We start from the raw sequence: 22491 nt of genomic DNA on the forward strand, positions 1-22491 counted from the left end.
CTGATGATATAGCTAAGGCAATGAAAGTAGTAAAATTTTGTTGCGTCCTTAGCCATGTTGGCAAACATGGCAGCAAAAGAGTTCTGACCATGCAGCTAAATTCATTGTGGAACCAGTTGACACTTCTTTTTAAATTCTTTTACTGGTTACAAAAATCTAGTAATAAGTTTGAAGTACAAATCACTGGCAAAATCATGAATTAACAAACTCCTTCAGATTAAACCGAACCTCCAATCTTGACCATCCATTTCCGTTTGAATTGTAAAAAGTTATGCTTACAAACAAGGCTAAGTATAGATCATGCACACCTTACTCACATTTATCTTCTTTTTGCCTCAGATCCACTTTTCTGTCCAGACTGTTATACTCAACTCACAATTCAGCCTCATAGTTGACTGTCCCTTATGCAGCCCAAATCACTGCTATTTTGAAATTAATTTTAGAAGACCAGTGTGATATCAGTGTAGTGTTCACTTTCTCTAAAAAGATTCATTTCCATGACAGAATTCAATTCTAAATTTTGTATAATGCACATATCCAACTTTTAATGGCACCTGTTATTTTCTACCATTGTTTGGCATGTATGGCATTTATGGTGCAATGGCAGCTACAGCTGCCATTGCACCATAAAACCTCCAATAAAAACAACAACAGAAGTTCATTTACAACTATAAAATCAAACAAGAAAAACATACTTTGTGGAACTCAATCTTTTGTGGAAGAGTATTAATCTAATCATTGGGTTTCAGAAATATGTATCTATTTTTATGATTATGATACCAAATAACCAAGAATTAGGAGATGTCCAGCATAGTTCAGGCATTTAATCACATTGACTGTTAAACAACTTGTACAGCAAGCTCTCACATGGAGGGAGAGGATCAGCATACCTAGTTCACTTTTTTAAAGCATCCCAGACATACTGAATTGGATTCAGGTCCACTCCCTTTGATGAATGTCTTCACTATTAGCCAGCTGGATCCTATGTGAATATGCATAGTCATTTCTGAAAATAAGCTCATGGATCTCAACTGTTGCTGAGCCTGTGAGTAGTCAAGTTGTCTCCCTCAAAGATGTGGAGATCTGTTTGGTTACTCGTCATGCCTTCCCAGACCATCACTGCAATACTGGGAATTTTGCCTTGTTGATGGATAGGTGCATGTTCTCTTAAATTTCTCTCAATATCAGAACATGTTGAGTACTACTTACAAGACCAAATCCTTACTAATCTGTAAAGAGAACATTGACCCCATGATGTTGGCTACAGACTATTGTTGCATACTCATTTAACCTCTTCTGTGATTGGAAATAGAGAAAATAAAAACCATGTGCTGCTGCCTTATGTGAAGTCCTGTTTTCCTTGAGTTTCCTGACCATGTGAAACCCCCTGGCAGCATGCTGTGATGGGTGCATTGTATCATATCCTTATGTACAATAAAGATTACTAATGAAACTATTGTTTCTGTGGCTGCAGCTAGCTAAGAGAGCATCTTGCTTACTTTTGCCTTACAGCAGCCCATCTAAACTTTTCTGCAGCTGGATCACCTGACTTCTGCTGCAGTTATAATAACGTGCCAGATGTTTGGATGTCTGAGATCAAATACTGTCGGAGTCTGGATGAATTTTTAAGGCCTCTTCGGTCAAAGCTGTAGTTAGCTGATATGAAATGGAGAAAAAGAGCAAGGTTACCCCTGTGAGTTATTTATATATATTTTTATTATTAATTTATTTATTATAATAATTTTTTTTATTTTTTGTTGTTGTTGTTGCTTTGCAATATGCAAATTGGCCAGTGAACTTACACTTGTATATGCATACACTTTGGTGCAATATGGTCTAAGATGCTATATTGCTTAAAAACCAGTAGGTTGACAGACAGAATTCTGTACTTCATTTTACTAGAAATAAGTGGTAATGTTGTAGATGTTTTATGTACTCTTTTATAGCTCTCCTGATTTGTATGTTCTAAAATTTAAATTCATATTTTTACATTATATTTTGATTTATGTTAAAATATATGAAGATGTCAAAATGGATATAAAAATTTTTGAAGTTTTAAAATATAAAAGAAAAAATTGTTATAACTTAACTTTTTGACAATGATATACATTCAATTGTTCTGGTTTTCTGATATGAGTTGTATTGAGTTTAGCAATTATTCAGTATTTCACACAATAATCCTGTTTTATGTTTTCCAAAAAAGAAAGAAATTCAAATTAAAATTTCACAAATAATATGACTCAGTGTCATGATGATATTTTATTATGAACCTTAGTTCCAAAAGGATGAAGATCCCTCAGTTTAAATCACCCTCTGGGTTAGTGGCATTAATGTACATATTTTAATAAGACCACAGCAAAGTTGTTTGGTTTTCTTTAATTTTCTGTCTGTAGACCAAAATATCAAAGAGCTGCTCTCAAAAGTATATGCAAGTGGCTATTTCAGTTGCAGAGATATGATACAAGAAGAAGATGCAACATCTAGCGAGGATTCTCCAGAAACAGAGGAAGAATTTACCATTCAAGAGGATAGGTTGCCAGTTGAAAAAGTTGAGATAATTGGAAATGAGGAGCAAGCACAACTGGATTGCCATTTAAATGGCACAGAAGAGGTATGAAAGATTAATTATTTTTACTTCACTTTTAAAATGCTTTCCTTCTTTAACTCCAAGAAGGCATATAGGTTTTTAAACCCTTTTTCAGTATTTCTCGTTTTTTTTTTTTTTTTTTTGTACCATTCTCTCTGATTACTAAAACTATATAATAAATGTTACATTGTGGCCACCCAGAATATCAGTTCATCTGCCAAGGTGCATTATGTTCGCAAATGATGTGTGTTCTCTGGCCGATTTGCCTGAAAAATCCAAAAATCTGAGGGGGGGGAGGGGTTTGATATCTATGCCTGATAAAGACTAATTCAGCCATGGAGTGAAAAAAAAAATTGAATTCTTTCCTGTTAGAAAAGAAGAAAAGTATGTTTGAGTATGTCTAATATCATATTCAAAGCTACATTAATTATTTGTTGAAAATTCTTAAATACACAGTGCATAAAACAGTGATGAGGATTCCTTATTCGTTTAAAATGAATGAGGAATCCTCGCAAAGGTCGCGGGTTCAATTCCCGCCTCAGGCTTGGATCAAAGTACTGCAAAAACCTTGGGAAGTGCATTATGGCCACGGAAGCCTATGCGCTAACAACTACAAAAAAAAAAAAAAAAAAAGAAAAAGAATCCTCGTACAAAAAAAAAAAGTGAAGGATGCTATTTTCATTAAAAATATAAAATTTCAAGTTTATATTTAATTTATGCTATTATTATTTTTTTTAAATTAATTTTTTTTAAGAATTTTTGTAAAATAATATGTTAATATGATAGTTTATCTTTTTAGTATATATATATATATATATAATTACGAATAATAAAAAATAAAAATAAATAGAGAAGCTGTATGGTATGTGTGGGGGAAGAAAATTAAGATTTAGATGGATTAGAATTGCGATAATATGAATTATGGATCAGGGACACTGCAAGCGCAAAGGTACCCTACAACCATAATGTATACATAAAATTATTTTTATGTGTAGAATATAGTAAGTATACATATAAGTATCGAATTTAACTAATGCTACTAATGAAAATACGGTGTACCCTGGGAGCGATACATGTGTTGAACAAAGGGTGGAAGAAAGGAAAAGAAAAAAGTGTAACGAAATAAAATGAAAAGAAAAGAACAAAATGCAAATTTTGAAGAAACAACGACCAAGGTAGAAATAGCATTGCAGTATCTTTCATAATTTTTGTCTTCTTCAGAGGTCATCCACCAAAATTATGAAAAAGAACAGCAATACTCTTACTTCTGTTTCTGATATGTTCTGTATGTCAAAGAGCACGTGTAAGAAACCACGTGGTAAAATCTAAAAGGAATTTTGAATACAAATTTAGAATAAATAATTAAAGTCAAGTTATGCAAAACTATTATGTGTTACTAAAGTATTACATACAGAACATGGATGACCTTCTACTTCTACTCGATATTTATATATTCACCAGCCTATCCCTATTTTGAAAGTACAGTTTACTCCTAGTTGCGCATACACTTTATTTTAATTGTAATTTTAACTTTAATTATAATTTTAATTGTAATTTTATGCAACTTTTATGTATGGAGCCAGATAACTTTGATGACATACTACATGGGCAGAGTAGGATAAATTTGACCCCGGATACACATGCTCTGTACTGTACTCCGCAACACAGATGTAACTCGAAACATACACATTTAACACACACAAGACAGAGCACAACAGCATGTAATGCTTCTAACTTAGATAAATATGGGATCCATAACCTTAAATTCAACACCTGCAAGAATAAACTTTGTTTAACCTGTCCTTGTATACACCCGCAGCATATAACAAATGATGCATCAAAACCTACTTTTTGTAAAACTAGTAATATTATATACCTCATAACCTGCAAAACATGTAACATAAAATACGTTGGGCAAACAGATTAATCAACACAGATCTGACATCAATAATTACCTAAACAGAAATAATAATAATATAGAACAAGAAATAGAATATATGCATTTTCAATTTCACAACTTCAACAATATATACATATCCATATTAGCGCATATTAGTAACGCTAATATTAGAACTAAACAAGAAGAAATATTTATGTTAAAATTAAAAACATTATACCCATATGGTCTTAATAATAAATTCAACCATAAAATTATTACCAATAACTTAGCAGACAGTTGTATATATGACAAATTCAATATAATCAAGTTCCATAAGAACCCACGCAAACGTACTAATAAATCTAAAAATACCAACAACAAGCACAGTACTATTTTAGGTGCCTTTGAAGTCACACTCAAAAACTGGGATAAAAATATTATAAATGTACAAGAAATACATAATTTACTTTTCAGTACTAAACACAGTATACTGAGAGCACTGCACAAGTTCATATGCACTTTCAACATAGAGTCCAAACATCTCTTTCATATAATAAATGATATTTGTAAATTCAATCTAAAAAACAAAAGCTCTACAACATATGATAATGAATCTATCATTATCTTGAACTTCAACAACCATATTATGGACAACATAAATATCAATAAACTTATAAATCAGCATAATCATCTACTTCCTAATACTAGTCCAGTTATATAAAAGTAAGATATAAATATAATAAACCCTTTGGATTATTAGCTTGTAACTACAAATCTATAGCTACCAGTTTAATATCACACACTGCAGACACCAACAACTGCATTTGTCAACAAAATAACATGCAGCAAATATATTGATCCAGACTATGGACACATCATTACAGGAAATCTAAACATAGTTACGGACCCAATGCTCAGATATGTACTATCACAAGGATTCAAATTCAGGCCACGTACCAGAATAAATGCAACTAACTTCAATAAGCAGCTATATCAAGACCTGTTAAACTACTGCTTCCAACTAGCCTACAAAAATAACACACCTATAGAAGCATACCATATGTGGATTAGCCATACATTTGCCTTATTTAAGCATAAATATGCATTACACAGTTCAACTGTATATTATCAGGGCAAATACTACAACCTGACTATATTAAAACATAAACTGCTAGAAATACATAAAGACTTCGTAATCACACCGGTAGATAAAGCAGCCAATAATTTTGCATTCATTTGCAAATATTTTTATACACATACGTTAACTAAGGAACTTAACTCAAGCAATACTTACAAGCCGATATCCAGTACATGTAATAGCATTACAAAAAAACTAATAGCCTTCAATAAGAAGCTAAAGCTTAATTTAGGCAATTACAGCTTGCCTTATATTTACTTCATTCCTAAATTTCATAAAAAACCAATAGGCTTCAGATTCATAACCTCATGCAAAAACAGTTATGTACACAAATCTGGAAAGACACTTGAACAACTACTGCAACCACTGATGCATAACATACATAACAGTAAAATCATAGGCAACAACCAACCTGTATTAAAATTTTTACAGAGTAATAAAGTCAATAATATTCAAACCTTTGATTTCCATAGCCTATTTACCAGTATCAATCAAACCAATCTAAAATCTGTACTCAAAGATATCTATGATAAACATAAGGATTCTATTTCCTGCAACATCTACTACTGGAACAACATACTGAACTTATGTATCTCCAATAACTTCATATATGATGGTAATAAAAAAAAAAAAAAGTAAAGTGCAGCCATTATCAACCCACTGCAGGATGGAAGCCTCCTCAACAATTCATGCTGAGGGAAATGGACCATAATCTGCCACGCTGGTCCAGTGCGGGTTGGCAGATCGACCGTATTCAGCAGTCAGGGGCTTGAACCCCAGTCTACTCAAAGAGCGTGTGCTACTGCACTCCCGCTCCTGCCCACTCGGCTACGGAGGCCGTAATACAGTATATCAACAAACCAATGGAACACCTATGGGCAGCCCAGCCTCATGCATAATAGCCAACCTATATCTATATTGGTCAGAAACCTCATTTCCACAGGACCTTATCCTATTCATATATATAGACGACCTCATAGTGATCAACTGCCCGAATTTCATCCAGGATTATGGACATTTATACCCCAACGAACTTGTACTAGAAAGAACAAACAATTCTGATACAGCAGCCCATTTTTTGGATCTAGACATTAAGTTAAAAAATGGTATAACCTCCATCAATTTGTACAACAAACATGTAGCATTCAACTTTAGCATAGTAAACTTTACACAATGGAATTCCAATATTTCCAAACAGGTACATGCTAATGTTATCCTAGCACAATGCATCAGAATAGCAACCATATGCAGCGACAAAACAACAGCTATTGATAACATCAGAATATTATACAGTAAACTGACCAAAAATCTTTTTCCTATTGCATATCTGCGCCATCATATCAACAAAGCCCTTAACATATTAAGGCATAAGAACCTAATAGATATTAATATAAACAGCATTATTGACTTACAATTATTCCCATACGCATCAAGTATGTATATAGTGTAAATACAATACACTAGGCCTCTTTGGTGTCTTACAGTCTGGAAAACTCGTACCCACCGATTGGCGTAACACAGTGTATTTATCTTGTAATTATTTTTAAGTCTATCTTGATTTATTTATTTAATCGTTAATTGTGATTTGGACATGCACTAACTCTCGGACATTCATTCAGGGTCCTAACTATAGGAACGGGTTTGCAACCCTGAATTACCCTAGCTCAACTACATATTTCTAATTTAATCATCTTTTTACTTTACTAGATTCTACATTTTATGCTCTGTGCGCCATTAGTTTATCGAACGCTATACCAGAGTACTATTTTTCTTACTATACCCAATCTATTTTTTCGCCTTAACAAAGTTTAGCTGCCTTCTACTGCTACTTTGTCAGCTATTATATTTCTTAGCTATCCTGGGTGTTTGAGCATCATGTACTTAATCTTAGCCTAGCGCAGCTCCACCGCCTACGTAAATTCATTACATAATATACAGACACCAAAACTCGTCTAACGCTAGGCGCCGCTAGCGTATCTACGCATATATACACGGGTTAGCTTCCGGCACAGTCTTTTCTGTCAACCATTAGCGGTAAGTCCTTGTCATTCGGTTACTCTTTTCCTTTGTCTTCGCCTATTTCACTTTCATAGCGGTCTACTTACTTCTGTAAGGTCATCCGTGTTCTGTATGTAATACTTTGTAACACATAATAGTTTTGCATAACTTGACTTTAATTATTTATTCTAAATTTGTATTCAAAATTCCTTTTAGATTTTACTACGTGGTTTCTTACACGTGCTCTTTGACATACAGAACATGTCAGAAACAGAAGTAAGAGCATTGCTGTTCTTTTTCATAATTTTGGTGGATGACTTCTGAAGAAGACACAAAAATTATGAAAGATACTGCAATGCTATTTCTACCTTGGTCGTTGTTTTTTCAAAATTTGCATTTTGTTCTTTTCTTTTCATTTTATTTCATTACTTTTTTTCTTTTCCTTTCTTCCACCCTTTGTTCAACGCATGTATCACTCCCAGGGTACACCGCATTTTCATTAGTAGTATTAGTTAAATTCGATACTTATATGTATACTTACTATATTCTACACATAAAAATAATTTTATATATATATATATATATAAGTGGATTGAGGGGAAAAAAGTTTAGTGACACATTATTTACAAGCATCATTAGCATTTTAGCATTAGCAAAGGAACATGATGCAAGAAAGCAAGCTTATATAGCATCAGCCAAAAAAAAAAAAAAAAAAAAGCCTTATTTCACCCATCCACTTGCTCCAAATGTTGGTCAAGTTCTGCCTTGAGTCTATTTAAGCTATCAACTTCTACAATGACAGATGGAAGTTTGTTCCAGCAATCAACCACCCGCTGGCTAAAGGGTCTAATCAGCTTCTGTGGCCATGATGCACCTTCCAAAGGTTTTTGCATTTACTCTGATCCAAGCCAGAGGTGGGATTCGAACCCACGACCTTTGGGTTGCCAGGAAGGCACTTTACCTACCCAGCTAGCCCGGTCGGCAAATGTATCCCACGCATTTTTTCTTCTCTGTCACATGTCTAATTAGTTCATCTGACATCCATTTAGGCCTAAATCTTGAACAATATTTCTTTGTTGGTATGTAAAGCCTAGTAGCTGCTTCCAAGATTAATTCTTTGAATGTTTCCCATTTTGAATTTGCTGTTGGTAACATCAGTTGATTCCACCGTATAGAATTTAAATACTGTCTCAGACCACCGTAGTTACCTTTATGAAAGCAAAAACCCTTTCCTTTACCCTTGATGGTAGTTACCTCTTTGAGTAAATCCCACTTTAGCAAACTGTGATCATTGCCACCTAGTGGTTCCTTTATCTGCAGATTCTTGATGCATGAAGAATCACTACTGATAATCAGATCAAGAGAATTACTCCCTCTAGTTGCCTCCCGAACATGCTGCTGTAGAAAAGAATCATACAATAAATCCACAAAAGCCTTGCTAGTGTGTGAGTGACCAACCCACAAATTCCAGTCAATATCTGGGAAATTAAAATCCCCCATTATAATACACTCTAATTTACTGGCCCACTCTATTTCTCTGCACAATTGCTCATTATACTCATCAGATTCATTAGGCCTATAACACACACCTACTCTCATTTTTCCTTTCCCAGTGCTTATGTCACACCAAACAGACTCGGTGTGACATAAGCACTCAACATTGCATTGTCCACCAACATCAACTGGATGCACCTCCTTAGATTTTTATGTTTCTTAACTAACAGCATAACCCCTCCTGTCCTGTCTATCTTTCTGTACACATTGTACTCCCCAAATTCCAGTTCTGCACTTCTTATGTCTGTGTGACACCATGTCTCTGATATCCCAACAATATCTGCCTTTGATGTCTTGACTAGCACTTCAAGCTCATTGAATTTATTAACTATTCTCCTAGCATTGGTGTACATGCACCTGTTTCTACTCTTAGTTACCCTAACACAGCCCATGTATTTACTTGTTCCACTATGATTCCCTGCAGTCCTGGAAATTCCCATTGCCTTGCTTTCCAGGCTACTGCCCAATTGCATTTCAATAGAAGTAGTGCAAGAATCACTTTTACCTCTGCCAGCAGCTACTGTTAATCTATTAGTCCGTGTATCCCCCCCCCAAGCTAGCAGTTTTCTGACCCACCTAACTCTGCCTCAATAGCATCAGCAAATATTCTTGCGCCCTTTCTATTTAAGTGTATCCTATCCCTGTAGAAGCAGTCTCTCCTGTTAACAAGCACAGACCAGGCTGAGAAAAATTCTACCCCTTGAGCCTTGCACAATCTCTCCAGGGCCGAATTGATCGACAAGGCTCTCATCATATACTCCTGCCTATCGTGTCTGGGCAGAATTGCAGACACTTCAACAAATTCAACCCTAACTCACATTTTTTCAGCATTGTTTTGTACTTGTTAAGTAATTCTGCCGGTCTCCTACTCTTAATGTCGTTAGTGCCAACGTGTACAGCAATATCACCCTTTGTGCCCTTAAAGGATGATATCTGCCCTACAACGTCATCAAACTTTGCCCCTGGCAGACATACCCTGGTCCTGTTCCATCTATCCTTTTTGCACAATGTTCCCCGTTTCCCTGACAGTAGTCACCTACAACAACTAGTTCCTTTGGGACCAGTGCATTCTGCCTTAGGGGGTTGCCGCTGTGTTGCGTGATGTTCAAGTGCAAGCTCTGGCATTGATGTGGGCAGCTGAGAGCTTGATTGCCCCTTAATTTAAATCCTTCGAAGGCATCCATCCTGTCCTTCAAACTCTCATATAAGCCCATAAAAAAATGCCGAGTTGGCGCCTGATTTCCTTGCACTCCTTACATCGCACACACACAAAGACATTCCTCTTGGCAATATCATGTCTCGTTTCTGATTCCTCCACAAACATCAAACAAGCAGTGCATTTCAATAGACTGTGATTCAGAGTACAACAGCCACTCCCTCAGTTCTACCCTGAGCCACAGCACTTCCACTAGTTTGAGCCTTTTGCTTTGCTGGCTCTGGTCTGAGTCATGATTTCTATTCAAGTTCAATAAAATTCCAATACAAAATATAACCCAAAATCTATATCCCAATGTAGTTATAACACTATATGTATGTATTTCGGTATCGAATATTATCTCCAATTTACGTTATATGACTTTCTTGTCCACTGTCAACTTATATGTATTAATTTATTATGTTACATTTGTAATAACGAGGTCGCTATATTTATTTAGTTAAAAAAGTACAATTGAATTGACAATGAAATTTAATAAGATTAATAAATTTTACTGATTAATTGATACTACTATACTCGCTATCTAGTTTTCCATTAAACCTTACGCTATCTAGTTTTCCGTTAAACCTTACGCTAGCACATGTATTTTATAACAATGGCGGCAAGTTACGATTGGTTAATCTACGGACACGAGGTATTATTTACTTTCCAAATCGTGCTATCTAAATTCAAAATAAACCACGGAGCCTGACTAGGTCTATAAGCTACTTATAGAAAATAATTTAATCTAACAATTAAGTCAATAAAGTATAATTAAAAACGTTTCGTTCGCAGGAGCTGCAAAACCTGTCCACACAGATTTGATACCCTTACCGATACTAAGTAATAACCTACAAATTCTCTGTCTAAATTCAATTTAAGCTGAAGTATTGTTACTAGGAATATAAAGCAACTCTAAAAAATAAATTAATATTCCAATTTAAGTCAATAAAAAAGCAAAAACTTCTCTATTTGCTGGAGCCGTAAAAACTTCGCCTGTTCACATGTACTCTCGCACCCACTCTCTGTCAGCACTAAATCGTTTTGGTGACATTTCAGGATTCTTTCTGAATCCTTTCATCAAACTTAAGATGAGCTGTAATTTATAAAGGCCATTTTCTGAAGGGTAAATTACAGATTACATTATATGAAATATGCTGTCAAGCTCGTATAATTTTTCATCAGTAAAATGACAATGGACTTTAATAAAATAATTATTCGGAGAAAGGAATACCAGATATAAGAGGGGTGATCATATAATTAATGGACTGGTGCAAGATTTTATTTGCCACGCAAACTTTCCATAACTGCCAGTAGAAGCACTCTTCCTGATCGCTACTGAGTAGACTCTGTTTGCACATGCCAGTACTTGTTGAGCTAGTGTTGAGTAAAAAGTTTTTTTAGCTGCATGTCACTGACAATCATTTTGAAGCAAGTATCATGTTGTACATACAAATTCAACAGCTATATGTTGTTCATTATTGTGTCAGATGGCTCTTAAATGCATTAGAAACAGTTGAGATGAATTAAACATATGGAATTGGATGTCTTTGTAGGACTGCCATATTTAAGTGGAACAAGAGATTCAGTGAAGGCCACGAGTCTGTTGCAGATGGCCCAAGATGTGGTCACCCCTCCTACTCAACTCCTGAGAAAGTTGCAAAAGCCCTGGAAATCTTGGATGAAGACAGACAAATTATACTTTGTGAATTAGTTGTTAGAATGTCCATTTCATATGGTAGTGCTCACAAGATTGTGAAAGATCACCTGGAAATGTCGTGAATCTGTGCCTGCTGGATTTCACACAATTTGACTCCGGAACAAAAACAGCAAAGAGTAGACTTGCGCAAAGAAATGTTTGATCGTTTTGAAGCACAGAGTCAAAACGTCTTAAATCAAATAATGACTTGTGATGAAACTCGGATTTCACTATGATTCAGAGATAAAACAGCAGTCAAGTGAGTGGAATCATTCTGATTCACCAAGACCTAAGAATTTGAGCTCCTCATTCGGCTGACAAACAAATTCTTCTTGTTACACATTTTGTGCCTCATAGTACAACTATGAATAAGGAAGCATACTCTGAGGTTCTCAGAGTCAAGCTTTGCCATGCCTTTTGGGAGAAACAAAGAACTCTCCGGTGTGAAGTGGTTTCTACATCATGACAATGCCAGCCCCATACAGCTAATATTTTTCAGCTAGTGATCACTGCCATAGGTGCCAAGGTTCTACTACATCCCCTTTATTTTCTGGATTTAGCCCTGTGTGATAGCTTCTTGTTTCCACATCTGAAGAAAGCTCTGGAAGACAAGCATTTCATGTCCAACAACGACACTCCCTGAGCTGCAGTGGAAGCAATTTGCAGTCTTACAAAAAATGTCTTTCAAGAAGCATTTAATGCTTGGGTATGATGGTGGCAAAAGTGTGCACAGTGTGTGATTCAGATGATGACAATTAAGATAAGATCTTGCACCAGTCCTCAAATTAAATTATCACCCCTCGTATATAGATTTTAAGCAGATACACTTTTTTTACACATTACAAACTAGTTTAAACGTATATAATAACATAAATAGGAAATTTATATACAGTGGTACCTTGGTATATGTCTGCTTTGGAATAAGTCCAACTTAATATGCGTCCTGTTTGGACGCGAAAATTTTGTTTGGAATACGACTCGTGCATCAAAATGAGTCACGACACTGCGCGCTACCCTTGTTTACCTCTCTCAAGACAAAGCCACGACTCAGAGATGCCAGATCTTACCCCCTCTCCAAAAACCGAATAAAAGCCGACCAAGGACGGACGCTAGCAAAGTACTTGCGCCCGTCCTCACTCGGCTTTCCGAATAAAACCGCCCGAGGACATATGCGTGCTTACGTCCTCAATCGACTGAATTCAGTTTTTGGAGAGGGTGTAAAATCTGGCATCTCTGCCACTACTGCCCACGAGCGTCAGTTTCTACCATTCAGTGAACAACCCGCGCTATAATTCTGTGAATTTTCAATTGATTTTGTATTTTTTCGCGTAAATTTTTTGTAAATTCATTAACCATGAGTTCTAAGAAAGTTAATGAGAAGAGCCAAGCAACGAAGAAAATGGTTAGGATCACCATGGAGGTGAAAAAAGAGATTGTTGAAAAGTATGAAGGTGGCATGCGTATCCGGTACTTGGCTGCTGCATACCATATACCGAGAACAACGGTCAAATTTTTAGTAAACGTCAAACCTGGTGATCATCAATCAGGTCCAAGTAGGGAAAAGAGACAGAAAAGAGAAAATTAAAGTTTGTTAAATTTTCATTTCATCTAATTGCTTTTGTATTTATGTATTTTAGTATTAAGCAGTGTTTAAATTATTTTATACAACCCCATCAATGTATAATATGCCAATAACAGTAGGATTTTTTTTTTCATGGGAACGGATTAATCATTTTCCCTTTATTTCTTGTGGGAAAAATTCGTTTGGTATATGTTCTGTTTGGTATAAGTCCAGGGATCTGGAACAGATTAAGGATGTATACAGAGGTACCACTGTATAAGTAAAAAGAAGGAAATGCTAATTACATAATGAATTTAAGTGGATACACTATTTTTACACATTAAGCAGCAACCTACACAATACAAATTAAGATAAACATATAACAGAAGAGGAAAAACAAACACCAAAGTAAGGAGGCCTCACTCACAGACACCACTGCTAAACTTTCAAAAGACTGCCTCACAGTGGATGAATGTTTAATAAAGCTAATGCTAAAGATATCAGTCCACAAATAAATGTAGAGAATTAGTCCTCAACCAGCACAGAGCAGAATAGGTTGTAAACCAAATGCTGTAAGTTTGTTTGTACGGTAACCCACTTAATAGGTTACACAATTTTTAATGTGTAAGTTGATACTTAACCCTTTTAGAAATGAATCCATAAGAACTGTATGGGCCTTGAAGTGGTTTTTTTTAAGAAATTTTGAAAATTCTTAAAAATAAAAACTTTGTACATAAATACTTTTTAAATATTAATTTGTTCTTATTTTAACTTGTTTGCCCAGTGTTAAAGTGTAATTATTTCAAAACTCAAATCAGAATTTAAAAAAATAATAATAATTGTAAAAACTCATTATTTAGTCAACATCTGTATCCAAATTACAAAGGACTGGATTTTGTAGGCCAAAATGGGAGAATAGTGATTGACTCCTGATTTTAAAAGCTATTTTTGTGCTGAAAGTCTGTTGTAAATTTGGTCTACAATCATTTAGAAACAGATTACTGGATAAGGTTGCACTTTGAAACAACCTTGAAAAATGTGTATGTTTTCCAGAAAGGATTAATATGCAAGAGTCATTTATCCATTTGGAGCCACTGTGTAATTAGTTTTCCCTACTCCACAGTGCTTTTTTTGTAAAAAAAAAAAAAAAAAAAAAAATAGGTGCCAGTGTTCATTCTTTGCTATCAGGAAAAATTGAAAATTATGAAAAGTACTCTAAATTTTTTCCCCCTGATATTGTTACTTTAGTAGTAATGTTTTTAGAATAAGAACAACAAATTAAGTATATTAACACAGTTAAGCATAAATTTATTATTCAAGTTTATAAAAAAATAAGTAAACTCTGAGTAAAAGAATTAAAAATAAATTTCATAAAGTTTTTGTAGAATATTCCATATTTTTATTAAGTTCTCATCCAACACACTATGCCGACTTCTTTTCCTCCTCTTTGTGTGTCGGTTGCTGATTGATGTTTCCAAAGTAGCCACAAATTGACATATTGTGCTTGATCGAAGCTGGTCAGCGGTGGGCTTGCAGTTTTAAGAAACAGTAGTGAAGAAAAAGTTTTTGTCGTCAACGAAGCGTTGGCGATCAGATTCATTTGTGAAAATCCTCGCTCACATTCACTCAGTGAAATTGGTATCGTACTCAGTGTTCATCAAATGCTTCAATTCTTCCTAAACCTTCTTACCAATTAGGTATCCACGAATTGCATTTAACTGTAATTGACAATTTTCTAGCTTCATTTTCACCAAATGCCAACATTTCATATTTAGAAGGATTAATACCTTCGTTGTCCTCCTCTCGTCATCGGTACTTGTCACTAGTTCTTAAATTTGAAATTTTTTTTTTTTTTTTTTTTTTTTGAAACTGTCCAAAATATCGTTGTCATTTGGATGTTTAGGTGCTGTGACCATGTAAACAGAGGTAGGGAAAATTTACAGAAAAAATGTGGATAACGCACTTTCGCAAAACAACAGATGATTATTTGTCGCTGTAAAGAAAACCACTCTTCTAATTCTTGAACAGGGCGCTTACAGTTGATTCACAGCGGTGTCCAACCTACGGCCAGCGAAGAAAGTGAACTAACAGCATTTTAAATTTTGTTAATTATCAAAAACATTTTCTAATTAAATGTTTTAAGTAAATGTAATTGTGTATTGTACTTAATAATTTTGAATATTTTCAATGTTACTTGCAACAAGATATCGAAAATGTAACGCACTAAAGAAATCTAACTTTGAATTTTGTTTGAATATGGCCCCTGTATGGGAAAAGGTTGGACACCACTGGAAAGTGGGCCAGGTCCATTGGGAATACACCTTGATCTGCTCACTCTTGACCAGCGTGACGTCCCTGTGTGGGACAGGTGGTCGGATAGTTTTTACTAGGTACCACTAAGTTGTATAATGCTAATCCCTTTAGCTCTCTTAATTTGCGCAGCAGCACTAATTGCCTAAAGGCCAGAAAAAAGAACATGGCGCACTGAGTTAATTCTCTCCTAATCCGTTCGCTACATGAAAATTTTCTTCGCTCAATGGAAACTATTTTAAATGTAACTTCCAAGGGGGAATTCAAAATAATTAAACAGAGATCCAACTGAGTAATTTAGAATTATAAAGATGGTTATACAGTTTTATATAGAAAAAATCTTAACAATAGACAGTAAAAAATGCAAATTTAGTTAAATCATTTTAAGCTTATTTGAATAGTAGGTAACCATATGAAAAAAATTTACGGAATATTACAAATTTCGAAGTGCATTGCATCCAAATGTCACATGTCACTGTTAATAAAGGTGCCAGTACGCCGTACCGTTGCGTGCCGTCCCAAAAAAAGCACTGCATAGAATAATTATTTCATTAAAAGTCTTATTTTAAAATTGTGTACAATTTTTGTAACTTCTGAAAATTATAGCAACTTGATCACATATTTAATTAGCAATTTGTAATTTACCTTTTAGTAAATTTAGTTTCTTTTTCTTAACTCTCCCACCTTGGGCTGATAGAATTCAGGAACAATTCTGAAATGTTACCAGATAATTGATTTAGTATCAATATTGTACATATAAATTGATATATAAGTGTCAATAAAAACCTATTTTGTTTTCTTCAATCTGTGTGGTGTGTGTGTGTGTCTAAATGTACACCAAGTTGGCTTTGCATTAGCAACACCTACCTAATACCTCATGGAGCCACCTTTTGTCCATAGTGTAACCCATACACATTTTGGTGTGGACTCTACAAAATTTTGCACTGTGTCCATTAATGCCTGCACATTGTCATGTGGATAGTCACAGCATTGAATGTCATCTTTAGGGCATGTTCAGTTGGTTTGAGATCAGAATTCATTGTCATGTTCCTGAAACCAGTTAGCAACCTGCTGGGCCTTGTGGTATGGTACATTGTCTTGTTGATAGATGATGGAGTTGTCTGGATACAACCCAAAGGAATTGTGCTTGGTCGGGGATGATAGAAAGTAGGCCTTATCATCGAGCAATTGATTAATGGTGATCAGAGGATCCAGTGCATGTCAGAAAACAGTCCCAAGACCATAACACCACTGCCTCCGCCCTGCGAAACACCAGAAGTGCATCCATTTGGAAATATGTACATCAGCATATTTCCAAATGCTGATGTGCCCATGCAGTGAGTTTGGGTACCCCACGATCACTGTCAACTGCCATAGCTTATATGAGCCAATGTTCAGTGCATAATCTGTTCAAATCATCCTGAAGGAGTGCTGCTTGGCACCAATAATTAACGACTCTTCTAATCTTTACATTGTTTGCAAATTTTGGCACCAAGCCTTCTATCCCTTCATCGATGTTGTTTATAAAAATCAGAAACAAACAGTGGTCTGAGAACTGATCCTTAAGGACCCCACTCCCGACATTACACCAATCTAAAAACTTTATTTTCATAAAGTCATTGGGAGAATCATTAAGCAAAGGATGTGCAAAATAAAAGCAGAAGTTATTTATATTTTATACAGTACAGTTCATAGTTTGGGGTGTAACTAGTATTGTGGGGAATATTGCTATGTGAGAATTCAAAATGGCTATTTGCTTTGTATTTAACATGAAGAATGTTATTTGCAGAGGTAATTTCAATCAAATTAAAACTATTAGCATTAGCAAAGGCACATGACGCAAGAAAGCAAGCTTATATGGCATCAGCCAAAAAAAAAAAAAAAAAACACCCTTATTTCACCCATCCACTTGCTAAAACTTGTCATTTATATGACAAGTTTTAAATTTGATTGAAAATACCCATGATGCTTTATGAAACTGAAAGTTACTTAAAATAATTCATCTGTCTTGTTTTTATTCTTCTATCACATAGAAATGATGACACAAAAGATAAATTACTAGTTTTAGTAAATCATAAAAACTCAATCTGTGATTAGATAGTGTGAACCCACAATAACACTTGGTTTAGAATAAAATATGACACTTTATTTTCATAACTGAACTTTGGTTTAACAAGGTGTATTTCCAAAGCATGATGGAAGGTTTTGTTTACATTATATCTTGAAGTTACTTTTTATAAGTTGAAGTTACAACTCTGTTTGGCTTCTCAGGAAACACCTTTTATCCATCTGTATCTGCCTATTCACAGAAAGAAGACAGCTGTAAGCAAATAATAGAATGTGATTTTCACTTGATTATCAATTTTTAGAGCCCAATTAGACTATAGGATTAATGGCACCAAGAAAGACAAGTAGAATATTGGCTCAACTGGAATGAAAAATTAATGCTATCTAAGTGGGTCAAGGTATTATGCAGGAAGACTGCACCCTACCACTTCTGTTCATGTGTTTTCTTTACCATTGGCTCCTTTCCGTGAATATAGTATTTAATATTGTGTGCTGATTTAATAGTGTTTGGGGGTGGGAACAAAGCAATCTTCATAATATTTTGGTGGCATAACTTCATAAATTGCTGAAAATTGAATTATTTTATTTTCATCTTTATTACCATATTAATAGTGAATTTATTTTTTATTTATTTCTCCCACCCCATCCCAACCTTATTTTTAGGCCTTAACATAAGATTATCCCTGATTGTACATTTTTAGGCACTTTAGCATATCGTATGGAAAAGTGACACAGCTCAAAAAATACGATTTTTCAGAAAAGTGAAAACAAAAATCAGATAAGGCTTCCTCTCAATTGTGGATATTAATAATAGATTTTAAAAAAAATTACCAGTGTGATAAAGTGCAATCAACTTTCTAACAGATTTGTGTTACCATCTCTACCATACAGGCCAGACCATGAATTTGTGTTGTGTCACTTTTCTTATTTGTTATTTGTTTGTTCTTTTCAGTTTTAATGTAGGAAAGACACTTTTAATATAGGAAAGGTACAGAAAAATTAACAATTTGAAATAGTTCAGACAAAAATAGCATTAATGAAAAATGTAACAAAAACACCAAAAATTTCTGTTTATACTCCAGCACGACAACCAAGTCAGTAGAGTTTACAATAAATCTTAAATACAAATATTTATCGTATTTAGTAGTCACGTGCTTGAAACCCGGTCTACTCAAAGGAACGCATGCTATGCACTCTCGCTCGTGACCACTGGGCTGCATCATGTAATTTTAATTAGGGGGGGAAAAAAAAAAAACCACAATACTCTTATTAATCAAAATAAGGTTTATGGTTTAAATACCAAAACATAAAACGGTTCATAGCTTTTAGGGATATGATTTGTTTTAATCAGGTCCAGGATATCTGATTTTTTTTTTTTTTTTGTTTTTTTTTTTTTAAATCTGAAACTTGTAACTTCTTGGTGTATGCTGATTTCATTTCAATAGTTTTATTACCCTGCGACGGCTGAAGTCTCTTGTTAGTCAATTTTTTTTTTACAGTCCTCTTGCTCGTACGATGGTTTTATGAAGAATGCGCTGGGACTACATTTTTCAACCTTCAGTATCTTGCTTTCACCTAACTTTATATTTTCAATGTCTTCCGTCTTTGAGTTGTTCCCATAATGCTGACAGACATTTTTAAAATCGACGAAATCGTTATGGTATTTCAGTTACTCTATACGGATTCCTCATTTCTTAATATGTTAATGTAACATACTGCCAAGGAATATAAATTGGTCCCGATTTCAATGCTTACTTTACGGATTTTTCTATCACAGAATGCAAGTTATCCCTTTAATTTTGCATATGTCGTGTAATTAGGAACTTTTGAGTGATGGACGTGATGGACTCAGCTTGAATACTCATCGTAGATACAGCATGCATGCGTGTACAGTGGCGGACAAAAAACTGCATTACTTTTGAATTTTGCAAATACAGTGGATTCTGGTTAATCAGGGCAGCCATTTATTTGAGACAAATCTTAAAGAACGGAACCCAGTCGAGAAAATAGCCAGTGTTTACTTCGCTTAATTGGTACAACATGCCATTTAATTGGGCCAGGAGACTGTAGCACTCGAGATTATCCTAACATTGTCTCTGACCATACCACGTGGTTTAGTCGCATTTCTGGAGGTCACAACCATAAAACAATTAGCAGGCCCCTGTTTAATGAGTTTTTCTGTTAGTGCTTCAGTCATAAAAAAAATTAATTTTCAGAATCTGCTCTTCATTTCTATTTTTTAAGCTTCGTAACTTGTTACTCCGTTCTCACTTGCACGTATCGTGTTACTTGCGATTTGTGTGTGCTGCATTCTTGTTATGGATTGCTTATCTTTTTTACTGTTTTAAATTTTAATCCCCACCCACAGAAATGTCAACTAGTTAATATGTACATATTAGAGTACATGTTAATTAAGCTATGCACGTAAGCATAAATTTATTTTTATTTTGCTAACCTGTGGAAAATATTCTTCGGATTTTCACGTATCATTTATTTTTTTAATTGGTAACATAACGAAGTGTAAATTTGTACTTAATACAGTATTATCTTTACTTTTATAGCCTGTGGATAATATTCCTCCTATTTTTGCTAATTAGAATCACTGTTTAATAGAATTAAACTTTAATTCACAAACGTGATCACAATGATCGGCACTTAGTATATATATCGTATAGTGAACAGTACTTTACTATGGTGAGGGCAGCCGCTTAATTGGACCAAAATGCACTAGTCCCAGTGTGTCTCAAATAACCGGAATCGACTGTAATGTGTTTTGCGCTGCATTGTGGGTTGCAGAAATGTTCAAAATGCAGTTGTTAGATGGGATATATATATCTCTGTGAATGAAATCCAATAAAAAGACTCCACCTGATATACCTAATTGCCATAAATACCTTTCTAAAGGGTAAAATGCATAATTAATGGAAATATGAGAAATCATGCAAATGGCAGTCATGACAACCAAACTTACATTTTATTGCATTTACGTGTACAAACTGAAATTAAAAGTAACAGAATAGTATTTTTTACTGTAAATCAGAAAAATAAGTCCTCAGTATTTTGTTTTTCCTCCTCGAGCTGCAATTACAGCCTGTCAACGATCTGGCATACAGTTAATTAACTTCTTGATATACAGTTGCCCAATTTCGTGGTACCACACCATTACAATGCTCTCCTGCAGCTGAATCTTATTTGTCGGCTTCTTCTGAGCAATTTTAGATGACATGTACTAGCAATTTTCAATAGGGTTCAAATCTGAACTGTTGCTGGGCTGGTCCATTACTGTAATGCCAGCATTTCTGAGGTATGACTGCATTTTAAGGAAGAAAAACGAGAGAAAACATTGGTGTAAGTATGTTTTAAGTCTTGTGAGACAAGAAGACGAACTCGTCATTAAATCTAAAGAGCATAAAACTTACCAATTTTGCTGTGTGGAAAGGTGCTGAGTCCTGTTGAAAAACGCAGTTTTCAATGTCTGTATAGTGATCCCTAATAATGGGTTTCAGGCACTCCTCCAAGATAGCAGTGTAGGTTTCTGCATTCACCATTCTGTTAATAAACTTAATTTGCTCCACCCCTTTGCTTTTTATGCATCCCCAGACCATCTGACCAGCAGGGAACTTTACAGTCTGCATTATGCAGTTAGGATGTTATGCCACCGGTTTTCATCGTCTGACATATTGCTTCCCATCCGAGCCATGCAGGTTGAATTTCAATTCATCAGAAAAGATGACGGTGTTTGCTCTATTGTCCATGAAACGCGTTTTAGCCCAAGCAAGTCGCTTCTTCCTCATTTGTTGGGTCAACAAAGGCTTCTTCTTTGGCCAATATTCGTGCAGACCACATTCCGAAAGCTGTCTTTGGTGTTTCAACACCGCAAGCCATCTCAAAGTCCAGTTTTAGATCAGGAGCACTAGCACGGAAATTTCGAAGGCGTAGCTGTTTCAAATATCGATTTTGGGAAGGTGGAGTCACTCTTTTACAGCCTGATCCAAGGTTCTCTTCACATCACTGGTTTCACGCTTTAATTTCAGCACTCAGGATACTGTTGACTGGTGGCAGCATGTTTTATCAGCGATAGCATGCATAGAAAGCCCTTCCTGGGACACCAACAGCTGCACTTTTTGTTTTCTTGGTGTCCCATGCTTACACCTCTGCAAAACAGGATACTAATGAGTGTGTGTGTGTACCCTTCCAACGGCGCATTTATAGAAATGGCTGATTCAATACCTTGCAAATACTGTGTGATGCAATAGAAACGTTATCTGATGCAATACCATTTTCTTTGCGACAAAAAAAATGGCTGCAATCAAACAATATCTTATGTTTCACTACAAATGCTACTTTTTTTAAGGTGATGCAGTTTTTTTTGTCCTCCAATGTACACAACAACAGTGAATTTATTCTTTTGTTGTTCACTGCAGTTGTCTGAGTAGAAGGTAATCTCAAGATCAGTACTGTTCAAGGATCTGGCAGTCTCTAAATATTTGTAAACATGTGTCT

At 35.1% G+C, this 22491-nt stretch overlaps 1 protein-coding gene across 1 annotated transcript in view; it reads left to right on the forward strand.

The window, feature by feature from the left end:
• The window catches only part of LOC150077443 (caprin-1-like), a 174127-nt gene that overhangs the window by 63094 nt on the left and 88542 nt on the right, over positions 1–22491 (forward strand). The window contains exon 6 of the mRNA XM_090386390.1: positions 2394–2611. Coding sequence (XP_090242516.1) covers positions 2394–2611 — 218 coding nt within the window. The remainder of the gene's footprint in view (positions 1–2393; positions 2612–22491) is intronic.

The sequence above is a fragment of the Mastigoproctus giganteus genome, chromosome 12 (assembly GCF_048544385.1).
Source record: "Mastigoproctus giganteus isolate SK-2022 chromosome 12, ASM4854438v1, whole genome shotgun sequence".
Lineage (NCBI taxonomy): Eukaryota > Metazoa > Arthropoda > Arachnida > Uropygi > Thelyphonidae > Mastigoproctus > Mastigoproctus giganteus.